This window comes from Patagioenas fasciata, chromosome 5, assembly GCF_037038585.1.
Source record: "Patagioenas fasciata isolate bPatFas1 chromosome 5, bPatFas1.hap1, whole genome shotgun sequence".
NCBI lineage: Eukaryota > Metazoa > Chordata > Aves > Columbiformes > Columbidae > Patagioenas > Patagioenas fasciata.
This window is the reverse complement of record NC_092524.1, coordinates 19,634,009-19,657,867: the sequence shown is the minus strand read 5'-3', so window position 1 is coordinate 19,657,867 and position 23,859 is coordinate 19,634,009. Positions and strand designations below refer to the sequence as shown.

The following is a 23,859-nucleotide window of genomic DNA, read 5'->3' as shown; positions in this document are numbered from 1 at the left end:
GCGCACCAATCACCAGGCACTCAGGCTGCTGCGGGGAAAGGAGCGCGCGCGCTCCTCCCGCTCGCTCGGAACTTCTCCCCCTCCCCACCCCCGCTCCAGGCTGGAGCCGAAAGCCGGGAGCCAATCAGGTCAGAGGGAAAAAGCGTGAGGCAAGCGGGCGCGCGTGCCGAGCTGCCTATAAAAGGGGGGGCCGGGAGGACACGCGCAGTTTACTCGTCGCGGGTGCTTGATAGGCAGCGGTGCGCGCAAGGTGAGCGAGTTCTCGCCCCCACCCGCTCATTGCCCTAACGGCCGTCTTCCCCCTAGCCCGCCCGCCTGCCTCCCACTATGAAGACTAAGTTCTGTAACGGCGAGACCGACCCTTCCCCGCTTGGGCTACTCCTCGGCTGCACCTCTGGCGGGGGCGGTGTCGTCCTTCCCGCCGCCGGGCAGCCACCCTCGCCGCTGGTTCACACTGATTCCGAGGGGAAAGACCCCGTCGTGGCGGGCGTAGGCGGGGAGGCCATGACCCTGCCTTCCGCGCTGCTGCTGCCGCCACCGCCTGAGGAGGAGCCGCCGCTCGACCCCCGAACGCGACACAAGGCGTATCTGTGGTGTAAGGAGTTCCTGCCTGGGGCCTGGCGGGAGCTGCGGGAGGAACAGCTGCGCATCAACCCCATCAGGTCCGTGCTAAGGAGGGGGGGGGGGGGGCGTGGTGGCTGGTGCGTGCGGAGAGGGGGGCGGGGCCCGCTGCTCGCCGGGAGTCTGACGCGCTTCCTCAGGAGAACCCTCAGGAGAACCTCGATCAGGGGTTCCCTTTTTTTTTTTTTTTTATTTTTTTTTAAAAAAAAAAGCTTCTTAAACTTGAGGTTTTTTTGGTCGGAGGGCAGCAGACTCGCTGCTGCATGGGGAGCGACTGCGCATCTGCCTCCCGCATTCGCTCTGGGGCGACGCGGGTATTCCCTGCTCCGCACACAAGTGTGGGAGATTTGCGGCTGCAACCACCGCCTCGGCGCGGAGAGTCTCACCCGGAGAGAGATGGAGGGCCCTGGGTTCGTTGCGTCAACCACGCCCCCCGTCTAGGAGAGGGTGGTGGCGCGCGGTGGTTGGCGCTGCAAAGCGGCGGTAGAGCCTCGGCCCTGAGACAGGGGAGGGGCCCCCAACTTTGACGGTAAAAGTCACGGATCTGGGAGAAACGGCTGTACCGGCTACGGAGCTCCCTCCTGGGGGGTGGGAGGGAAGTGCCTTTTTCTGGCATGGCCCTGGCCGTTCTGAAATTCAGAAGCTAGCAGGTAAATGCGATATATTGATGCTGTGAATAATTTTCTAGCATATATAACAACATGTACTTGTGACTCAGCATGTTGGCAGCAGAAATATGTAGGTTTGATATTCTAGTAGCCATGTATAATGTGTTTAAAATCTTTGCCGTCTTTGTGGAATTAGCCTTTTTTTTGTATCAGTCCCATATGCTACTTAAACTGATGTCATTTTTACAGACTGCTTGACCATTCTCTCTAATAAAATGTAGAATCACATACAGTTTTAAAGGTTATGGTTGTTAGCTTCTCCCCTGGAGCCCTGAGTTTGCTTTCCTGGTGTTTCTACTTTTGCTGATATATGAAACATAAACAGTTGACAAAGCTCTGGCATATAAAAATATAACCAAAATCCATCATGCTAATTTCTAAATGTATTTTAAAAGCTTTATTAAAAATGAGCAACTAATTGAAAAATAGTACTTGTGTTTTTAGATCGTTTCTGCTCACTTGATAAGAATAAGTTTATGAAGGAATACTGTTCCTAGACTAGTCTGATAATGTCTGTAATCTGACTTGCTGAGTTCTGTTTTCATCCTTATTAATGTGCACTGCTGAAATAGGTGCTTATTTTCTAAACCCTTAGGTTTTAGCACAGTTATTCTTGCATTTGTTGAAAACTTTACCTCTGAGACACCACTTCAAAATGGCTTAATGATTTCTGGATTGCGAGGAAGAGGGAATGGGCTGAAACTTAAGAATGTGTAAAACCATGCTAATTGGCCATTGCATTTATTTTGGCAAAAGTCTTTTCACCATTCCTGTCTATAGAGAAAGCAGCAAGTGCTCTGTGTATGTTCTCCAGTGTGCCTGCCAGTGCTGCAATTTTGATGGCTTTAGTGCACATTATGTTTGTGAACAGCTGTTAGGTACATGTCATAACATGAAGAGGTCCAGTTCTTATTAAGAGCAAAGAAACAGATTTGCATCTAATGAGAATGCAAGTATATAGGCACATCTAGCTGCTCTGACTGTGATTTGGGGAAAGCAATGGGAAGCTTTGAAAATAGGTGACCATTTTGGAAGGGCTTATCTTTAAGTAATTTGCAGCAGTAGACTAAATGGTAGCTTTGTATAAGGGTGACATACGTGCTTTTGACCCTTAAACAAACTGCTGAGTCTGCTGACCTTCAGGAGAACAATACCTTTTATTAGACTCCTGTATGGATTTACTTGATTAGTGGTAACTTATGAAGTCTTAAGTGCATAAGACTATAATAAAACTTATGTTTAATGTACTTCAGCCTCAGTAGGACACTCCTATTTGACTGGAGAGATACAAAAAAGAGTTTCCAGGCTTTCATGCGCTGTATGAAGACTGAGCATGTGCTCAAGTAACGTAACTGTTTGTACAGGATTTTGAGCTCTAGTATGGTATCTTTTGTAAAGTGGGTTTCAATATGTTTGGTTCTTCTATTTAAGTGTTGACATTTTCACTGAAGTCAGAGGCTTAGTAAAGGTGGCAAATTATTTTTTAAAAAAACTGTCTAGCATAGTTTAAGTGAAGCCAGACATGTATTACATCTGAGTAGTGTGGGTTTGCTCTTTGATACCCTTTCCATCTGTCTGTTTCTACCTGTTCACCTTCATGATTTAAAGTTACTTCATATCTATTGTCTCTAAGCATCCTTTTTTTGATGCCTGCCAAGCCACCTGGTTCTTTTCTGCCTTCTTACTTGAATGTATTGTGCAGCTGCTTTTTTACCCTATTTTCTAGAGATTTCTTTTTTGCTTCTCTGTTGTTGACTTTGGATATGTAGGTCAGCCCTTCTTCTCTGTACACAGGTACTCTGCTTCTTGGCAGCCTTTTTCTCCAGAAAGTCTCTATTACTTCCCTACTGCATTGTAAGAGAACCTAAAAAAATATTTGAAAAAAACTGGAGAGGAGTGTCAGGTTAGGACTGAAAACTGCATTTTGGTTTTGCCATAGACTCCTAGAATCAAAGCTCACTGCAAAGTTATATTAAATACTCATGTTTTGGGTGTTATGAAAAACTGCATTGCTTTGGGAAGGAAATCACAATACGACAAAGTTTCTGCTATTTGAATTCTAGAGTTACTGCAGTATATTGTGTAGCATGCTATAAGTAAAATTGCTTACTTTTTAAACCTGTGCTACCTCATCCCTTTACTGCTAGGTATTATATTTGGATTGTGTCTGTTTTTGAAAGTTCTTTCTTTAATGATGAGACAAGTTTTTTCAGTAGAGCTGATTTGCATTTCTGTTTTGCAAGCAAATCAACAGTTTAAGTACTCTTTTGTCTTGTAGTAAAGGAAGAAGTAATAGGGAAAATCTGTTGCAGAAGAGAAATTTAAAAACTTACTAATGAACATACTGATAATGAAGAGGATGTGGAAAGACAATGTAGTAAAGGATATACAGGTTGAGTAGACCAGTGTTCTTAGTGGGCTACTAGAAATGGAGAAACTTAACTCCTCTAGTAGTATCTAACTCAATAAACCTGTGGAAAACAAATGCTGTCACTTTTCCTTGTAAGAACACTAGTGTAAAACAGTAACTATATGAAAAACAGCATGCTTGTATAACCTCCGAAAGACTGAAGCACAGGACTCCCTAATTTGTGTTTTACCTGGTAAGCTTTTGAGTGTGACTTTAGTTTTGACAAATACATGAACAATTTATTCGAAGGACTGCTTTAATTGTAAATTTCAAAAATGAAAATTACTCCCTAAGAATGACAGCATAAGTAAGATTTTCACCTGCAATGTCATAGCTCAGGTATTCAAGTTAAATCTTTGTAGCTGCCAACCCAGTTATACCAGCTCTTAATTCAAACTTCGGTTTTTATACTCACTGCATGATTTTAAGCTGATTCTACTGTCTTCTTGCTTATTTGTGCAACCAAGTACATCTGACAAGACTTCAGCATCACTTTCTAGAAGTCCCGGAAATAATTAAGTTAACAGAAGTCTATATTTCATTTTAGTTGCCTGTTGCAGTTTGTTCATAGCTTGACCTGTAATTTGGATCAGTATATCTTGGTAGCTTCATGATTAATGTATTATCACCGTCAATTTTTTTAATTGAAGCCTTATATGCTGTGAGTTATTGGTACTGTTGGAAGATTTTATCATGTTAGAGTAGATCAGTTAATTATACTAAAACTATGACTAGTGTGCCTCTAATTTTTAGCAAATTGAATATTTATGCTTATCCAACTTAGCTGATAAGCATACCTTTGTCTTAATAGAGGTGGCCTCAGCAACATGCTGTTTCAGTGCTCACTACCTGATACCATTGAGACAGTTGCAGATGAACCACGGAAAGTTCTCCTGCGCTTATATGGTGCAATCCTGCAGATGGTGAGTATGTAGAGTGCTTTGGGAGTGGGTGGGTTTCTGTAGCTTAATTGTGATATGTTTGGAGATTTTAATTTGTGATATGCTGCAAGTGTGTGCTGCTTTATCATTTTGAGAATGTGTTTTAGTGGTAGTAGGGTAGATTGTTAGCTTAAAGCAGTTTTCTTTATAATTTGTTACTGCCTAGAATTTACACTCCTTTCTATAGAGATCCTGACTGGCATGTATCGGCTGAAGGCTCATTTGCTCTCTGTTTGATCAGTAATGCTTTGTTTATGGTGTTAAGTTTGGGCTGTGGTGTTTCAGAAAAGTTTGTTTGCTTCTGTACAATATGTAGGACTTTGGCATAACTAGCAAGATTGCAAGAGACTAAACTGCTTAATTTTTATCTTGGAAACACTCAATCTGAGAGATTAAAGTTGAAGGTTTTGTCAAACTTGTACAATGCTCAAGCTTTTTTTATTGGATCTCATGGGTGTTGCTGGAAAGTTTGATCTATAGTGTTGGAATAAAAATAAGGCACAAACATCAATACTGTACAGCCATCTCATTCCAAAACATGCTTTCCTAAATGTGTGATATGCCCCCTAGCTGGCATAGAAACTTAATCAAATGTTTGTCAAACTCCTCAAATGTTACTTTTCTTTGGTTAGTAAAATGTAAATAGCCTTGAAATTTGTCAAACCTTAAGAGAAGCGGTTGGCAAATTTGCTTCAAATTCTAAGGTTTAACATCAAGAGTATTTTGTAAAGGTAATCTCTTGTGAAGCTTACAGGCTGTTGCTGTGGGACTACAGAGCAGATCTTCTCTTACCCATCTCTGCTAGACAGTTGATATTGTAAATAAAAAAATCATAACAAATGTTTAACCTTATAAAAATGCAGCTTCATAAAATTGTATTTGGATTTTGGCAATTGTTTCTGTTTGACTTAGAGGGCCTGGTTTTATTATCCATTAATTTGATATTTTCCAGTACTCAGTCACTTTGACTAACCGATGCAATATCTGCAGGAGCTGACCCTGAAATTTCAGCCCATACTTCCTGCTTCTACTGCCTTGACCAAACTTACTATTAAAAATCTCATTGGATACTGTAATTTAACTGGCTTCAAAGTGTTCTTTTGTTATATTATGTGAGGTATTAACTTTCCTGTGGTAGCAAACTTCACCAGAAATATGTAAAATATTTCAGTGGTTTGAAATAGCATGAAATGCTTGGCTACACCACTGTATGTGTGTTGGGAAAGTTAAACTGTTAAACAACAAATGTGTAGAAGTTCATTAATTGAAGCTTAAGTAGTCTCTAAAAAACTTATAAGCAAATTGAATAAAATGGTGGTGAGAAACTTTGTTTTCAAAATTACTCCTGGGATTGATGCTGAGATTTTTTTCAGAATTATTAATGACTTTAATGTAATACTGACTTATTATGTAGAAGGCTTGATTAGGAACATGGGCTGTAAAACTGCAGTAGTGGTAGAACTTCTGTTGCCTAAGAGCTCTGAAGACATGTGGCCTTTTCCTTTATATTTCAAAGAAAAAGTAAAGAAGACTCTAGCGTTTGGTCATCTTCCTTTTCCCTCAGGGTTTTTTTAAACTTACCTTTTCTGTGCCTCTATCCACTGACAAAATCAAAATAAGATTTTGGGTTCTAAATTCAGAACTAATTTGGTTTGAAAATTGAAAGTGTGGTCATAACTTTCTAACCTTTCTACTCTTAGCATTGAAGGATCTTTTGAGATGTCTAACTTCCTTTATTTCCATAGTGGCAGTGCAAAGACTGCTCTTGTTGGTGCAGTTCACTAAAGGTTAAGTAAGCAGAGAAAGTCCCAAGGTAAAACTTTCAGATTGCATTGAGGTTCACAATTTTTGTCAACAAACATTTGTCTCTTCCAGCCTCTGTACATTAAATGTAAGTTAAAATATAAGCAAACTGTTTTATTGGGGTATTTTGAAAACCTCACTTAGGATTGTTGTAAATTTCTGGGTGACATAAGCAGAATTCTATGACATGCCTGTTATAGAGGGAGTAATTTGATATTTTTAGTAATGTTGCCCTATAGAAATTAAAGGATACTGTATAAGTAAGTTGACTTTTGAGACCTTATGCTAAAATCACAAGGCAATTACTTAATTGTAATTGCCACTGGGTATTAGTAATTACTACTTGTTTGTTTGAGCCTTTTTAGCATGTTTTAACTCTTGTCCATTTTATTTTCTGTTGAAATTGGAGAACAAAACAGTAATGATATCAGCTATTATTATTCTTCTATTGTGAATACTGTGTATCTATAGCAATATGCACCAAATTGTTCTATGGACAGAAGATAAGTTTATGTTAAAATTTTGAGTAGCAGTGAAAAATAGGTACCTGATACTAAAGAATGAATTATAATGGCACCATAGTTCTTTGAGCCACCTTTTTTGCAGTTTGAAAATAGCCCCAGTTTGCTTATCATGAATCTTGGAAGACACAAATGTCAGTACATGAAACTCATCCAATATAAACCATGCCAATTGGCTAAAGCTGCCACACAGGGAAGGTTTTGTGCCTTCCTCTGTCATAGCTGATATGTTGAAGCCAATTTTTGTGTGCATGACTGTTTTTGGGGGGAGCTGGGGGGAGTTGAACTGAGCTGGCTCAGCCATTGTTATGAATAGTTACACTGGCATGGATGTTTAAAAATCAAGGACTTCTCTTGAGTATATCCTTGAGCAGAACTTTTATTTTAAGACAAGTATTTGTGCTTGTGACAGGGTAAAGTACTAACCACATTAAAACTCAAATGTTTGAGGCACAATGCAGATATGTTCCACATTGAAAAAAGGGAAATGTCGTTCTTTGTTTCCCTTATTCTTGCTCCAGCTTAGTTGCTAAATTTAAAGGGGAGCATTGAAAGCAGAATTTGCTCATGACAAAATGCCTTCAACTGTTTGGCTATTTCAGTGTTAAAACAAATGAAACAAAATTTTTTTCAACAATGTGCCATTTAATATCCAGACTTTAAGACTGGATTTCATATGCAGATCACTGTAGTGTTTCTACTTACATTCAGAACAACAAAAACTTTTCACATCTTACAAAAGCTGATAGGATTTCACTGAGATAGCATCAACAACAAGAAGCTCAAATTAAGGTGAATTTCTCTGAAATTCACCTGTCAAAAACTAACTTGGGGATTAATTCCCATTCTTTTACATGTGTCAAAAGAACCTTGAACTCTGATTTACTGGGGCACTTTGCAACAGCCAAAAAAAAAAGAAAAAATCCTGTATTTGAATGAGGAAAACCAAACCAATATATCTGATGTTCTTCTCTAGTCTCTCAATTTCTATGTGAGCAGATGCAAAATAAGTATAAATGGTTGCCACAGTCCTGTGGTAGATCTTTTTCCATACCTGCCTTGCTGCCTTTTGGTTTTTGTAACTAAATAAAATGCAGACTGCTGTGTACCTGTAATTATCAACGTCTTCTGTGGTTGTTGGTGTCCATGTCTGTTTGTAGCATGGAGTTACTACAAATCCCTGGCACTGGCAGACAGCTTGAAAGAAACCAAGCACCTCTTATGGGGATATATTTGTGTTGGGTGGAGTTAAGGGTATTCTGGGGGTAATGTACCACTTTAGTTGTATATGCATGTGTTCTCTGCTGCAGGCTTGTCCATGCGATCGTGCCTAGAGCACTCTGGTTTCCAGGTGACAGACACGATTCACGGTATAGTATGAGATCTCTGAAGTTGGAGCATTCTCTACAGCTTTCATTTTCTTTAGTACTAGATTTCATTGTTTAAAAATAAGACTAAGTAGCAACAGCTACTGTCTGTGCATCTGAATGTTTACAGCAATAACAAAACATCAAAGTACTGTCCCTTCCTTTCCTCTGCTCCCTCATAAGAGAATGGTAACTTGAAATAAGGAGGATTAGAGATGTTTTTGTGGCTTTTTCGGGGCTTCATGTTGTGGATTCTAGGACTAGCAAATTAGTATTAGTTCCTTCAGGTCTGGCAAGGGTCAGCAATCAATGGCAGATTCTTAGAAGCAAAAATAGCTGTTGCTGAATCTAAAACTATGTTCCTGTATCCTGAAGTTCAAATTTATGTCTTTCAACAGCTTCTAGAATTTAGAAAAGCTTTGCCTTAATAGGTTGCCTCTAACCTCTCAGGCAGTTCCTTGGTATTTGAATTCCTAGGGTTTTGTCTAAATCAAAGTACTGCAGCATTCTGAAGTCTTGAAAACTGCTAAAGCTGAATAAACTCAGAAAATGAGTTTATAATTTAAGATGTAAATTTGTGGGCAGAGGGTTATTTGGGGAAAAAAAAGTTGCAAGTTCCTCCTCTATACAGAATTCTCCTGCCAAGCATCACCTGGGATTTCTGAGTCAGAGCTCCTTGTCCAGCCACAAGACAAATAAATTTGAGGCATAATGAGAAAACTAACTTAATTTTCTGAGTTAAACTGCCAGATGTGTAAATACTACCTGGTCATCTTCTCATCACAGATCAGATAATGTGCAGTGTCTCCCATTCTAGGACTTTCATCTTGTACCTGAAGCTTCCTGCCTTAAAATCAATTTACATTATCACCAAGTAGACTCTAACTTGTCTCTCTGCATACAGCTGTACTCCCTTACTAAAATTGTAGAGAGCTTTCTTAATCTGCTTTCAGAATAAACCTTTCCACAATAAAAGAAGCACTGAACAAATTATTTAAAGTTGTAAAGATGTAGAACACATGTCCATTTCTAGTTAATATTTTCATATAGAGAAAGAGAGATTAAAAACCTCCAGCAGTTATTCAATCATTATTTGTGTAATTAAAATCTACTCATTGCTGTTGAAGTAAATGGGTCCCAGAACTGGATGTATACTGGAGCGAGCTATTAGAGCTTTTGGAAATACTGACGTTTTGATTGGTTTAGCCAAGAACATATGAGCTAAATATGTAGATCAAACACCTCATGGTATGAGATGTTTCACTTTGAACCACTGTTCTCATAGGTGATTGTGCAGTCAGAAAACAATCAAATCCTACTGTGTTAACATCTGTTAAACTCCTAAACTACTTCTACATAAAATTGTATCCTGCTTACTTAATTTCCTTGACCACATGTATGGGAGACTTTCCTAATCCTAGGCTGAGTACATGGCCACTTGTGAAGACTGATCCTCTTCAAGCTTCCATTAATATTTGCCAGTTATTCACAAATTACTTTGTATTCATTCTCCTCTGGACACTAATGCTCCATGCTGAGGGAACAGAAAAGAGGAAGGGATGCCACAGAAGTCTCCTTTTCTGATGACTCTGCAGTACACATCACTAACTGTCTCTTTCTAATGGCACAGTAGATGCCATTAGGCTATCTCCAACACTAATTTGAGGTGAACTCTTAGAACTGGATAGCCCTTTATACAGTATGACTTCTGGAAAGTGGATGCCAGTTCAGGTTCTAGGGAAAAGCCTTATCTGCTTACCTTCTGATGAACTGAACCATTCTGAGAGCACCATTAATCAGGAAAGACTCCTGGATGGTGAGTAACTTTCTGACTGTTCAAGAAAAAACTGTAAGATGCAAGAGTGGTGTTAATGTAGCACATGCTTGTTCAAAGAAGCCCTCTGTAAATGACTTTAATACTATTGAGTAGTTAATGCATTTAGCTTTAGTGAATATGTTTTGACTTTATTAATTTCCTTGAAAGGAATAAAACTAATAGTAGTTTTCATATTGTCTTGTTTTAAACTTATTAACATAATGCAATGGGAAGTACTTGCTGAAAGACCATTGATTCATGTTAATTGTATTTCTTCTATAGCTTCCAAAATACTGTAACTGCATAGCTTGTGTAATTGTTAGCTCGTTGTATTGTACTTAAAGCAGCTGGTGTTGCTTAACTGTGTTCCATTAAGTTCATATTTCCACCCTTGTTTTGGACATGTGAGAGCTTTGGAATAGAAAGGTATGCACACAGTTCTATGGATCAAATGTTTTTGTTCAGAAGGTGGAGATGCAGGCTACCCTAATGGGCCTCTAAAGCTAGTCTGATTTAAACAGTCAGTGGTGGAATTGCAACATAAATAGCAGCCACAAACTATAACTAATTCTAAGCAAATATTTGCTTTCTCTTCTCCTTACCTTCAAGCCCTTTAAAGGACAAGGTTTCTATTACATCTTGAATTTTGAATGTGTAGCTCTATTAAAAGCATGTGCCATTGAGGGTTTAGTTGCTGAAGGTATAGTTTGATACTGCGAAACTGCTCTGTAATGACTATTAATAATCCTAACAGAATACATAATTAATGGAATTCATTGAAGTTTTGCTAGTATACTGCAGTTCTTACTGAGACATCTTTAGTGTATGTGGGCAGTTCATTTGAAAAATAGTCTTGGATTTGCACAGCCAAGTGGTACGTTGTACATATATTCTAGAAAGCATACTGTGAATAGCGAAATTCTAGTGACAAGAAATGTAGAAAACAAGGTAATAGGAAAAAAAGCAAGTGCTTTGCAAGCTTCATAACATAACTCTTCCAATAGTCCTTCTCAGGCTTTTATGTAGTCTCTGTAATGCATCTCTTAAATGCTTTAGTTGCAAGATGTCCCAGATGTCATGCAGAGGGACCTAATTTTCTGTTAATTAAAAATGTTCCTATAAGCTTATGATACATTGAAATACTGAGAAACAATAAAATACCTAAAAATTCTCTCAGGCTAACTACAGGAGTGGTCTGGTCTCAGTGGCACATCCTTTTGAAAGATTTTGGAATTGTTGAATTAGTGTGGTGGTCAGAGGTCAGATGGATACTAGTGCTGTAGCTGTCACAGATCAAGACAGTGTTGAAACATCTAATTAACTGTAGTTGGCACTTCTACTCCTTTTGTTCTGGTGGTTGCAGGTTAATCATGTTAAATTTCATCTTCTTATTGTGTTTGCTTTTTCTCATTCATAGAGGTCCTTTAATAAAGAAGAGTCTGTACAGTCTCAGAAGGAAAATGACTGGCAGGTGAGTAACTAAATTTGCATATTTCACAGAATTTTTTAGATGACAGAGAAATGTGGTGATCCTGTTTGTTCTAAACCAGGAGTTACTCCACCTGGTGTCCGGGCTGTGTTTTTAGGAACTGTAAACAGTAATGAAGAAAATGTATCTGTTTGTTCATAGAAGTAACACTATTATGTGAGTGTCTGTACATAGATTGTAAAGATTTAAGCATTCCACATTAACAAAAAACACTCCTAGTTGGTGCCCTAATGGTTTCTTACCACTTCTAACATTGATATGAGTACTGCTATTTCTAATACTAGGCTCATCTTTCTTTAGTAGGGAAAGATCAGTATTCTGCTTTACCTAATCCCTATTTCATAATACATTGGTGAGCTCTTTTGAGGAAAGTATATGGAGCTGGAGAGAACTTCCTCTTGAACATCAAGTCTTTCTGATTAGCGTTGTGCTTGTATCATCTGCATTCTGCAAAAATAAAGGTTCTTGCATTTGAAATAATTTCTGCTTATCCAGCATAATGTTTTGCTGAGTGTAATTTTTCATAGTCATCTGAACACAATTTGGTAATTTAGATTTCTACCATGGCAGTGTTTTTTTCAGTAAGGGATAACATTGCAGCATGTTAGCCAGGTGCTTTGCATGTTATGTACTATCATTTTTCAGCTCTGTGATGGTTTTGGTAATGATTAGGGAGAAATACATTTTACTTGTTTGCTAAGTGCAGCTTTTTTCTCCTTATGTATTCTACCATCTGGGAATGCCCTCTGAAACAGTTCAAGCATTTGTTTTTTTTCGGTTTGTTTTGTGTTTGTGGTTTTTATTTTTTTTCTTCTAGAGAACTAAAACTGGTTTTAGAATTTTAGTTGAATGACTGCTTTTGAAGTTTTGTTGAACTTTCAGTTAAGTTTGCTGGAACAACTTCAATCAGTTGAACCAAGACTGAACTGAAAGGTACTGGTTTGATTCCTCAGTTTTCTTCAGAGGTGGAAAATGGAGGTGGCTTGATTTTATTTTTTAAATTATTTTTTTTCCCCTACCTCAGTCTAGTTGAAAACAGTTTCTAAAGTGTTAAAACAAAAATCCAAAAAAGCCCCACTGTCATAGTGCCAGCAGCTCATAGGAGCTGTGCAGTATAGGAAGCAGGGCTTTGAACTTCAGAATTGTCTTCGTTTGTTGCCTGAAAATAGTAATTCTATGCTGGTAGGTTGTTTTTTCTGCTGTTGGTCTCATGGTGCTGGAACTTCACTGTTGGATCATTTTACTCAGGAATTTCTGTCAGGTTAGGTTTGCTGATTTTCTTGAGTAGACAGGTTTGATCAGAGAGGTTAATGGTCATCCTTTGGAGAGAGTAAAAATACCTCTGAGTAATCCCATAATGTTCTGGATCACTAGCAAAAGCATTGTAGCTGTTCTGAGCTGCCTGATGTTTGACGACTGCGATGAGATGTGAAATGGGGATTGTTTTATCTTGGTTTTACTATAGTTAGGGGTAATTTTCCTCAAAATAGTGGTATTCCATGTATTTTATAGTGAGTTTTTTTGTGGAAGCAAAAATAAAGCAGAAGCTTCAGTTCCAACTGAAGTGTAGAAAGGCTTTTGATCTTTCCTTTCTTGAATGGGAGTTATGTACTGGGAGAGTCTTGTGAAGAGTGTTTATAATAATTCTTAGATTTTTAAAATGCCATCATTCACCTCTAAGTATTCATTTAGAAGTGTGAGTGTTCAAATCTTCTCCAGAAGCTTGTTTTAAACACAAGTGCTCACCATTCATCTGTTGGAAACTGATTAAAATTGAGAGCTTCAGAGCTTAAAAGAAACAGGTTGTTGTCTCGGCAGTATAATTGTATTGCGAAGTATTTGAATGTATAGAGATGTATAATTGACTTAGTTACAATGCTTGATCCTTTAAAAGAGTACTCAGGTGAACATTTAACTGAAGATTTATTCAGTGTACCTAGATTTGTTCAGTATCCATATTGAAGTATACTACAGTATTTTCTAAGGTCCTTTAGTAGTTTATCTCCATGCCTATATTTGACAGTGGTGTATGGAGTGGTGACTTGGTAAAAGGTCCACCAGGTGTTATGAGGAAGCCTTTGACTGACATGCATAGGTGAAATAATTTGTCTGTTATTGGACTTATTCTCAAGTGACTATTCTGTTACAGCAGAAGTAGTTATTTGGGTGCTCTAAACTTTTTTCTCTTTTGAGAGTCAAGCAGCAGAGCACTGAAGCTTGAATACTCTTATACTGCTGTTTTTAGGTAACATTTGCCTGTATTTAAGACTGAAGCAGATCTTTCATGAAGAGGTGCAGCCTTCCTTGTTAACACTGCTGACACAAAAGTTTAAGAACTTGCAGTTGTGTCACTGTGGATTATGTGAAAGTCCTACACTTTTAAGCACGTTTTAAAGGACTAGGGCTAGACAGATATGTGGCAGAAGTAACCCAGCAGGGCACTGAGTAATTGACAGTATCACTGTTTCTGGTTGTTACTTGTGATGCACGAAGGGGCATCTTCATGAAGAGCATTTCTTTGGCACTTGCTGTTATCCAAGTGTTGTGAGTTAGTTTTCCAGTAAGATGTGAAAACAAGGAACTGACATCCTAATGGGAACAGCCAACAGGATTGCTGTAATCAGACTTTTAAAACACCCTGATGTTGTACAAGGCACAGACAAATTATCTATATAACCTACTAAAGGAGCAGACATTCAGTAACGTGTATCTGATGTACTTTTTGATGCTTGGCGTTAGGCTTCAGAACTGAATTCAAAAGTTCAGATCTGTGGTGATGAGCGAATGTGAAATTATTAAAAGTATGTATTTTTGGTGCACTAGCTCTGCTTCAAGGAGTTGAGATAGCAAAACAGTGGAGGACATTAATACAATACATTAATATGCAATTTGTCTTAAACTCTCAATTAATACTCTTGATGGGTCTCTTACTTTTTATTGAAGCTAATGCCTCTGAACATAGTTACATGAGCCTTTCCTACACTTCAGTATGAAATGCTAGAATTTCCAGAATAATGTGTGGGCCAGTAATAAAAATTTGTGAATGGAACTGCCTGGAGTGTAGTCAAGAGTGGAACTTGTATAGGAAAGAGTTATTTACTGTCTGACACTGCGGTGACTACAGTAACACAAATGGCTCTGTAGTTTGAAATACCTGAGAGCTGTCTTAAAAGCATAAGAACTAAAAGCACAAAATTAAGTCTTATAGGTCAGACTTAAAAGTAGGCAGAGTCTTAGTGGACTTCTAGGATCTGAGTACAGCTGGATTCTTCTTTATACAATTGCTAGAAGTAGTGATTTATACTGTGTCTTCTGTGTTTACTTACAGCTAATCTAACCCATTAATAAACTATACTTCAATGATTTTTAGCTATTTTTGAGGCATATTTAATAATTAATTTTTAAACATTCATATTAAGAAGCTGTCTGCTTGTGATTGTTATGGACTGAGTTTATTGATGTAAGGAAAACCTTGAAGAAAAGCTATTGAAACTGGAGGCATATTTGGAGGTAGAAAAGGAAGAATGTTTATTCACTCATGCTTATTAGCAGGTGTTTAAATTACTCTCTTAAAAAATATATAAAAAGAGAGGTAAGACTCAATGTGCTTAACAGAAACAAATCCTAAGTCATTATTCTAAATAAAAAACTGGTTAGTTCAGTCATTCATTCATTTACATAGTTAAAGTGTCTTTTTGTGAGGCAATGTTCCAAAGTGTGTTAAAGTAGCCAAGGCTAATATTGATAATATTTATAGTTCCTGTGCTGTGCTTCAGTAGGATAAACCCCTTCAGGAGATGAATTTGCAAAGTTCCCACAGGTTAGGGAGGAGACAATGGTTTGGTTTTTGCATAGTTTGTCTTTGACCTGGCCCACCAATAGTACATGTTATGTTATACAGATTTTCCTCCCCTGCTTTAAACTTGAAAGCAAAATATTTGTATTGCTCCCGTGCTAACTAAAAGTTGTTATTAGTCAAGAAACTTTCGTTAGTAAAATGTTGAGTCAACTTTTTAAAGCTAACCCTAAAATTTCTAATTTTGCAGCACACCTGAGTTCATTTCTGTGCAAGCACTAACTAATGCTGTAATTTTTTTTCTTTGCAGGGAGCAGAAGCCATGGTTCTGGAAAGTGTTATGTTTGCCATTCTTGCAGAGAGAGCTCTTGGCCCAAAGCTATATGGAATCTTTCCACAAGGGCGACTCGAGGAATTCATTCCTGTAAGTCCTGGTCATGATTAGTGGTCTGCTGGTAGTTGATCATGGCAAAGAGGTCTCTGGACTGCCCAGGAAAGCAGGGATATGGGAATGGAATACTTGGCAGCCAGCAGTAATTGCTAGCTGTAATTTGATAGAGTTCTAGGGGGTGTTGAAGAGCCCAACTATAGATCTTGCTAGGGATACCTAAAAGTTCTTCAGCTGTAGCAGGGACTAATAAATGAAGATAAAAGGCCTGTTAGAGACCAAATACAGCATTGGAAGCCATAGACTAACACTTTGACAGCAGCAAGAGCAGATGCTTTTGATGTCCTTAAATATTTATACTTAGTCTGCTTTGAAGATATTCTTACTGTGAGATGTGGTATTCCTCAGGTTTTGATCTAGAAGAGCCTTGAGTAAATCATATGTAAGCTAGGCAAGCTAACTTGCCTTTTCCAAATACAGCAATTTTATTTGGGACAAAAAGTGCGTTCCTTGAGTACTGTGCTGGTATTTTATACTAAACTGTATAGAGACTAATGCTAGTGTTCATAATTAATCACAGTTTTGTAATTAATCAATTAACTGTATTTTAAGAATGCTATCTTTTATTACAGAGCAGGAAACTAAGCACTGACGAACTAAGCTTACCGGACATATCTGCTGAAATAGCTGAAAAGATGGCTAGATTTCATGGCATGAAAATGCCGTTTAATAAAGAACCTAAGTGGCTTTTTGGAACAATGGAAAAGTAAGTTACAAAATGCTTTAAAGTATGCAAAAGAGGTGACCTGTTGTAATTTTGATAAGTAGATAATTCTTCATCAATGCCTGAGAGCACAAACTCTCACTGTACCTAGAAACAGTTTCATAGTTGCTTGAGGAACTTAAATTATCTTGAATAAGTGTTTTTCTTCAATAACTTTTTTGAAGTTATTGATTTTGATTTGAATGATATCTCAGTATGAGAAGACTAATATACTGTCACAAATGCTGTACTATTGTCTCTATTTTTAACAGATATCTAAATCAAGTGCTGAGGATTAGATTTGCCAGAGAATCCCAAACTAGTAAACTGAACAAACTCCTCAGTTACAATCTCCCACAGGAAATGAAAAATCTAAGGTAGGCTTATTTTGTCTGCCATTGTCTTCCTATTTGCACAGCTTCAGTATGAATTTTTATGCTTGTTCAAACATGTTATACAGTGTAATACCTTACATTCGTTTTACTTTAAGTTGGGGGTTGTTTTTGGTTCTGTAGCCAATCTGAGTCTCATATGACTACAAATGGATAATGATCAATTGTTAATCTGACTTGCTGATCAGTGAAGTCCAACTTCATTGTCCTGGTCTTGGGCTTCTAATTGAGAAAATAGTCTTGATAGACATGAATAGCACTTCAAATTCTTACAGCAAAATCCATTCTTTTCTTGTAAGTAGAACTGAGCTTGGTGATCTGTTACTGAAAAGATCCTGTATTGCTGTTTTCTAGAGCTATGCTTGAAGCTACTTCATCACCAGTTGTATTTTGCCACAATGATTGTCAAGAAGGTAAGCTGCTAACATTTTGGCCTTGTTGAACAGTGCAGTATTAAGCATTTTCTAGTCACTTGTTTGCTTTCTGAGAAGTAGCTCATGTTATCAAGGTACTGCCCTGGCAGCTGACCTATAACAGCAGCTTGTGTACTCCCAAGTGTGCAGCAGTTGCAAAGCAAAGTGCATTGGCTTCAGCAACCCTTCAGGCTGATTAGGGGAACATCTAATATAACTGGATTAAGTCAGGCATGTACGCACACTCTGTTAGTACAGGCTAGTTGATGATGGGAGCCTTGGGTGTTTTCTTTTAAGACTGTACCTTTCTTAGCTATCTGCAATATATGTAATCAGGGTCAGATATACTTTAGTCCTGTTAAAATCGTGAAAAAGTACAGTAATTAGTGAAAATAGGGTAGTTTGACTCAGCAGTTCTCAGTTTGTACTGGTAAGAAACACTAGGAAAACCTTATCCACCTTTTTTTAGTGTGTTCTCTCTGGGAGTCATGGAGGGAATTACAATTTTTCTGAGCCAGTCCTCTGAAGAGATGAAAAGGAGGCAACGCAGAAGGTGTTTGGTATGCTGTGTTTGTGCTCCCGGTCACCTTTACAGTGGGTAAGCTGGACTGAGCTGGAAGGATGTTACACTAGGGCCATATGCAGGGCTGTTTTGTTCTCAGGAGTCCTGGCTTTGTTAGCTAAGGCTGAGGAATTGGCCTGGAAGAGGTTTGTTCTAGAGAATAAGCACATAAGGATAGGCAGCGTAAGGGTGCAAGGGTATGATATGGAGAACAGATGTACCTGTGGAGAGGGGACAAACTTGGAAAAATTGAAATTACTTTACATTTATTTGCTAGTTGGCACTTGACAGAGACAGACTTGATGTCTTTCAGATGAATTGTGATGACAAAGTGAATTGAAAGACAGATAAAGAAATCTCCCTGTTACAAAGGAAAAGGCTGAGCTTTTCTATAGGTACTGATTGTGCTACATAAGAATAGCAAAGTGATCAGTCTGTGACTTTCGGGATGCTGAAAAGCAATTCCTGTCCTGTGTTGTGTCATCAATGATAGTGCTATGCAGGTATGAGAGGTGCTGCATAATTTAGATCTCAGGCTGTGGAAAGAAAAAATTCAGTGCTGATAAGGCTGACTTTGTCACCTGAGTTAGCTGCAAACTAAACAATGGAGAGGCAGAACCCTTGGGAAAACAGATCTACCTGTGCCTGGACAGAAAAAAAAGTTCTTGCTTTCAGCTTTACAAGGTTTATACTATATGTCTCAACTTCCAGTAAGCTGCTGTACAGCCAGTCCAGCTTGGCTTTTCTGGTCATTCCTCTGTGTAGATGTGAGGCATAACTGGTATTATCTGAAAAAATGTTCATGAAGATAAAGTACTGTTTTCTGTTATTTTTTTCCTGTGTCTTTATTGAATATTCTGTATTATCCTAATTTTCAGGTAATGTCTTGCTTCTGGAAGATAGAGAGAACTCAGAAAACCAAAAGCTGATGCTCATTGACTTTGAATACAGCAGCTATAATTACCGGTAAATCACTTATTTTCTATTCAGCAGGAAGGTGTATTACTTTGTACATGCTACAGCAAGAGCAGGTGCTGCACTGCTGAAATTTGTCTATTGTAGTGAATTGTGTTCTGCTCTATTAGTGGTGGACAGCAAATGGAACTTTTCAAAACAGTTATGGTCCCAATAGAGTTGAGTATAGTCATACAGCAGAGTCAAAGTCATTGGAACTCCTTGACTGTCCAGATTAGGAGGCTTGTTTGTGCACAAATGGCTTCTTGCTTTCATGTCAAAATTGCTTTCTAGTGGGGAGATGGGGAGAATGATAGATTGTGTGTGTATGTATTTGCTTTTGCAATTTTTTTCTTCAGTCCTTTTAAATAGTGTTCTCATCTGTGCAAATGAGAGTACTCCTAGGTTTTTCACTACGTGGTTACACAAAAGGCTTTTACATCAGTCATCTAATAACTATGATTAAGGAGAATCTAAATGTGTGGAGTCATAGGGATCATTAAACATCAGCATAGCTGGAATTCCAATAATATGAAAGTGGGATATGTTAAATATTTTGAGTATGGCTGCTTTGCCTGCAATAATGCTAACATTAGAGATGTGTTTTACTTCATGCTGAGATGTAATGCATACTCAAGTATTTTAACTGTTTCCATTGGTATACAACTTGGTAGCAAAGTCTAGTATTTTCATGGAGCTGGTAGCTTTCATTCTTAACTGCCCATCTTTACTAATTGATTTTTAATAACTTGCAAACAAGTTGTTTGGTGGTTATCAATTCTCTACCTCATTTAGCAAAACTGCAGTAACTTTATGCTTTAAAATCTGATTTTAGGCTTGGTTAAGCAAAAACAGATTGCTAGTATGCAAATGTTGAGGCACTTAGTCTTTATTTCTCTTTCAGAGGATTTGACATTGGGAATCACTTCTGTGAATGGATGTATGATTACACATACGAGAAGTATCCGTTCTTCAAAGCTAGCATTCTTAAATATCCTTCAAAGAAGCAACAGGTATAGGCATGTAAGACATAACTAATGAATTGCCAGTGTTGAGTCTTCAAGTCTTAACACTTTTTCCCCTGCTGATTGGTCTTATTCTGTCTCAAGACCTTTCCTCCATTACTTCCTTAAATATAATATTTTCTGTAATCCTATACTACCTTTGCTTTAAAAATCATAGAAACTTCATAATATCTATGCAGGATAGGATATTTACTATGTGCCATGTAGCTATCTGCCACAAAAAGTCCAGTAGCTGTGGACTACAGCTGTGAAATTAGTTAGCAGTAGCAAAATGTCATCTATTGTCCTAATATTATGGTGTTCTTAAACTAGACTTCCAAGCAGTTAGTGGAACCACCATTAATCTTAAAGGTAATGTCAGTACTGTTGATGTTTGGAAAAAATAACTTATTAGAAGGCATGCCTAGATCTGAAAGAAGCAAATACGTCTTGAGGAGTTGTAACTCTTTTTATTTGCCTTCCAGCTTCATTTTATCTCCACTTACCTGTCTGCATTCCATGATGGCTTTGAAAATCTGAGCAATGAAGAGAAGTCCAAACTAGAAGATGATGTGTTCATAGAAGTTAACAGGTACCTTGTCTTTCACAACTGTATTTTGAAACTTCCCACTGTGATGCCTATACTTGTATACATTACTGGGTGGAGAGACTTCAACCAAGAGAGATTCTAAGCTATTTATATGTGGTAAAGAAAAATCTGTCCATTCTAACCTATAGATACATGGTATATGTTGTTAGTGGAGTAAGCAAAACACTATTCCATGGGGAAGCAAGTGGAATTATTTTTGTTGTCGTCCTTGAAAGAAAGGTGGACATCCCCAAACTGGGGAATACTGATCTAACAAGATATTGAAATAAGGTGTTGTGATTACATGGGTATTTCAATAAACATAGCCTTGTAATTTCAGGTTTGCCCTTGCATCGCACTTCTTCTGGGGTCTGTGGTCTATTATCCAAGCAAAGATCTCATCCATTGAGTTTGGTTACCTGGTAAGTTGTTTAATTGTAGCTTCATGTAACTAAGAATGTATAATTCAAAGTACATGAAATGGCATCTCCCAGCAACTATTATCTCCTAAGTGGAGTAAAAGTTTTTAAAATCAGTTTGTTACTAGTTTATGCTTTTTCCTTAAGAATATAAAGAACATTTAAGATCATAAAAACTTCAGAAATTCTTCCCATTGTTACATAGACTATATCCTTATGTATCAAGCCTTGCAGTGAAGTATTGTTCTGCAATAAGAGATCCCATGCAAGAGGGAAACTGGCATGCAGTAAATTAATTTGGAATTCGAGTAGTCAGAGTGCATGTGTAATGACTGTTGATGTTCAGTGTACAACAATATCAATGCTAGGTAGCTTGTTGTATGTACTGGAGAAGTGGATCAGTCTATCTCTTGATACACGTTTAGTGCATATAACTTTCAGGTACACTGAATATCCTGCAGGAAGTGCTGCAGAAGCCATCCTTTTTAGTGAAATCCTGATGACTTCCTGTTTTATTTCTGGCATGCTGGCAGCAGCTAATAGTGTTAGAGCTGGAGGGAACTTGAAGAGTTCAGAACACCTCTGGAAAGATTATCCTTCCCAAATAGAGCTAATTAATGCATTGAGATGATGGATTAGGAAGGTAACAAAATTACTACCTTCATTAGGCTTCCCCATCCCAAGTAATAAAACTCAGCTGTGTATACTGTATTAAGTACTGAACATCCCTTATTTCTCCAGGAATATGCGTTATCCAGATTTGATGCATACTTTGATCAGAAGAGGAAGCTGAAGGTGTGATTGTGGGAGGAGTGGCCTGTTCGTTACTGTACGAAGAGGGCAGCTGGACAGAATTTACACTGTGCTTAGGCTACTGTATTTCTAACAAAGGTGTCACTGAATTCCAATTCCTTGGAACACAGGTGTACAGTACTGAAAACTGTCTAAAAATAACTTGTTTACAGTTTCGTAAATACTTGGAGTGAGATTGGGAGGCAAAAGTGAAATACAACAGTGCAATATCTTTTAAATCTTTCTGATCTAGAAGGTATTTTATATTATGGGAGAAGCTTACAATCAAGTGTCAATACCACATGCATCAGAGCAAACAGTGTTACTGTGAGTACATTTTCTAGGGGGGGTGTTGGCATTATGGTTTATATTGTAAGCAGAACAGTTGTAAAAGATGATCTACTGTAGAGACTGCCTCTTAATGAGAAGGAAAACTGAAGGAGGCAACTGTTAAACTGTGAAGTAGGCTTAAAATCTTACTGTGAGATTAGTTTCAATGTGCCCCGTGAACACTCTCTTTAAAGCTGCTGATATGTTACACCAGTTTAACCATAAAGCAAATGAACACATTAAAGCAGTATGCTTTGAAGTGTTATCTTACATATACATGAATGTTTCTCTTGAGCTGGTGTGCCTGTGAAGTGTGAATGAACTTTGAACTGGACATTCTGAAGGAGTTTGTCTTGAACTGTTTATTCCATGTACTTCAAGATCGCACTTTAGCCCCAGTGTGATTGTTTCTTAAAATGCTGTGTCCTGCACAGCAGGTTCTGTGGGCTGGTAGTACTGGGAAGAATGCCTTGAATTGTTCCAGAAACTCCCCAGATAACTGAATTGGCCTTGACAATACTTGTAGTTGGAACCCACCTCTCTTCTTGTGTTGCCACAGTATATGGCTGTAAGAAATAGTCAGACTGCAGAAGATGCTTCAGGAAACTGCTGTTATACCCATCCAATGCTTACATGGCTTGAGAGGTGCTTTTCTTGCACCTTCAATTTTCATCATGTTCCAGCAATCCAGTAAAGTGGAGTGTCTTGTGGGGAACAATAATGTGTATATTGAAACTATAGTATAAACTATGAACATGTCATCTAAACATTTCTTCAGATTTTTGGGAGCTTGTTTATTTTTGAATGTTATTTGTTTGTGCTTTCTAACACACTGTTACAAATAATAAACATCTAAGTCTACCCTTTTTCACTTGTACAGCAAATACTGTTTGAAGCAGCTGAAACAATGTGGATTTCCTGTACTGCATGGTATAAATTGTAAAAGCTGTCATTTTATTCTCTAGTATAGAGAATAATTTTCCATATAGTCAATTATTAATACTTTAAAATAAATATAAAGCACTTAAAAACATAATAGTTCATATTCTTAAGTCTCTGTTATATCTGCAGGATAAATTAGGTACTGTTTCTGGCCTTAATTTGTAATGGAAGTACTTTCTTGCTGACCTTCAAAGGCAGACTAAGCTTTAGGCTCAGTGCTGTGGTATGTACCTTCTACTTAAATGTGCCTATTAGCATTGACTTATACAATAAATGCTAAATAAAGTGTGGAGAAGAAAGGTAGTTAAGTAAATGATTAAAGCCCAGGCAGGGTTTCTCAGCAAACCATATTTTATTAATGATTTTGCAAGAACAGGTGTTCTACCTAAAGGTAGGCACACAGGACAGGGCAAAAAGCCCCTGCTTATATCCCTCCCCCACAAATCCTGGCTGCAGATTCCTTCCCACCTTCCCCATTGGCTGGGTACTTCAGGGTTTACAGACTATCCCATCCCTGCCTCAGTTTACATATTTCATTCATTTAATTCTAATAACCCCCTTCCCCTTATTGATTTATTTAAAATATGTATTCCTGACTCTTTGGCCACCCTTCCCCCTAGATTAAGTTTTTAAAATACAGGAATCAGTTTGCATTCTGGGATTGATTTGAAGAGACTGTTTTACATTAAGGATTCATAGCCTCATGTCTCTTAGTCCTTCCCTGCCCGCCCCCTGCCTGGGGTCAGGTGCCAGATCAGTTGTAAAAACAACATTCCTCCTTCAATAGTTCCTTACACAAGCAAGTGATAAAAAGTAGGCTGAAGATCAGTTTATATAGTCTGTAGAGTTGAGAAAAGGTTTTGGTTTAAGCACTTTACT

At 38.0% G+C, this 23,859-nt stretch overlaps 1 protein-coding gene across 2 annotated transcripts; it reads left to right on the top strand.

The window, feature by feature from the left end:
- Positions 1 to 23: 23 nt before the first annotated feature.
- Positions 24 to 23,074, top strand: CHKA (choline kinase alpha). 2 transcript variants are annotated; one of them, XM_065840274.2, is made up of 13 exons: positions 24 to 128; positions 307 to 662; positions 4,511 to 4,622; positions 11,565 to 11,618; positions 15,743 to 15,856; positions 16,453 to 16,586; positions 16,856 to 16,960; positions 17,330 to 17,388; positions 18,829 to 18,916; positions 19,809 to 19,917; positions 20,394 to 20,500; positions 20,838 to 20,919; positions 21,658 to 23,074. In XM_065840274.2, exons 2-13 carry the CDS (start codon positions 328 to 330, stop codon positions 21,715 to 21,717), a joined length of 1,359 nt encoding a protein of 452 aa, XP_065696346.1. In that variant the 5' UTR covers positions 24 to 128; positions 307 to 327; the 3' UTR covers positions 21,718 to 23,074. The 2 variants fall into 2 exon arrangements, with proteins under 2 accessions (XP_065696346.1, XP_065696347.1); XM_065840275.2 differs by lacking the exons at positions 24 to 128; positions 307 to 662 and adding an exon at positions 874 to 1,271.
- The last annotated feature ends 785 nt before the right edge of the window (positions 23,075 to 23,859 follow it).

What these genes read in the sequence shown, in the direction of transcription:
- CHKA (XM_065840274.2), top strand. Translation starts at nt 328, where the DNA reads ATGAAGACTAAGTTCTGTAACGGCGAGACCGACCCTTCCCCGCTTGGG. An exon ending in ATGGTGCAATCCTGCAGATG is followed by an intron (nt 4,623 to 11,564) that starts GTGAGTATGTAG and finishes TCTCATTCATAG; the next exon opens with AGGTCCTTTAATAAAGAAGA. An exon ending in CTTTTTGGAACAATGGAAAA is followed by an intron (nt 16,587 to 16,855) that starts GTAAGTTACAAA and finishes TATTTTTAACAG; the next exon opens with ATATCTAAATCAAGTGCTGA.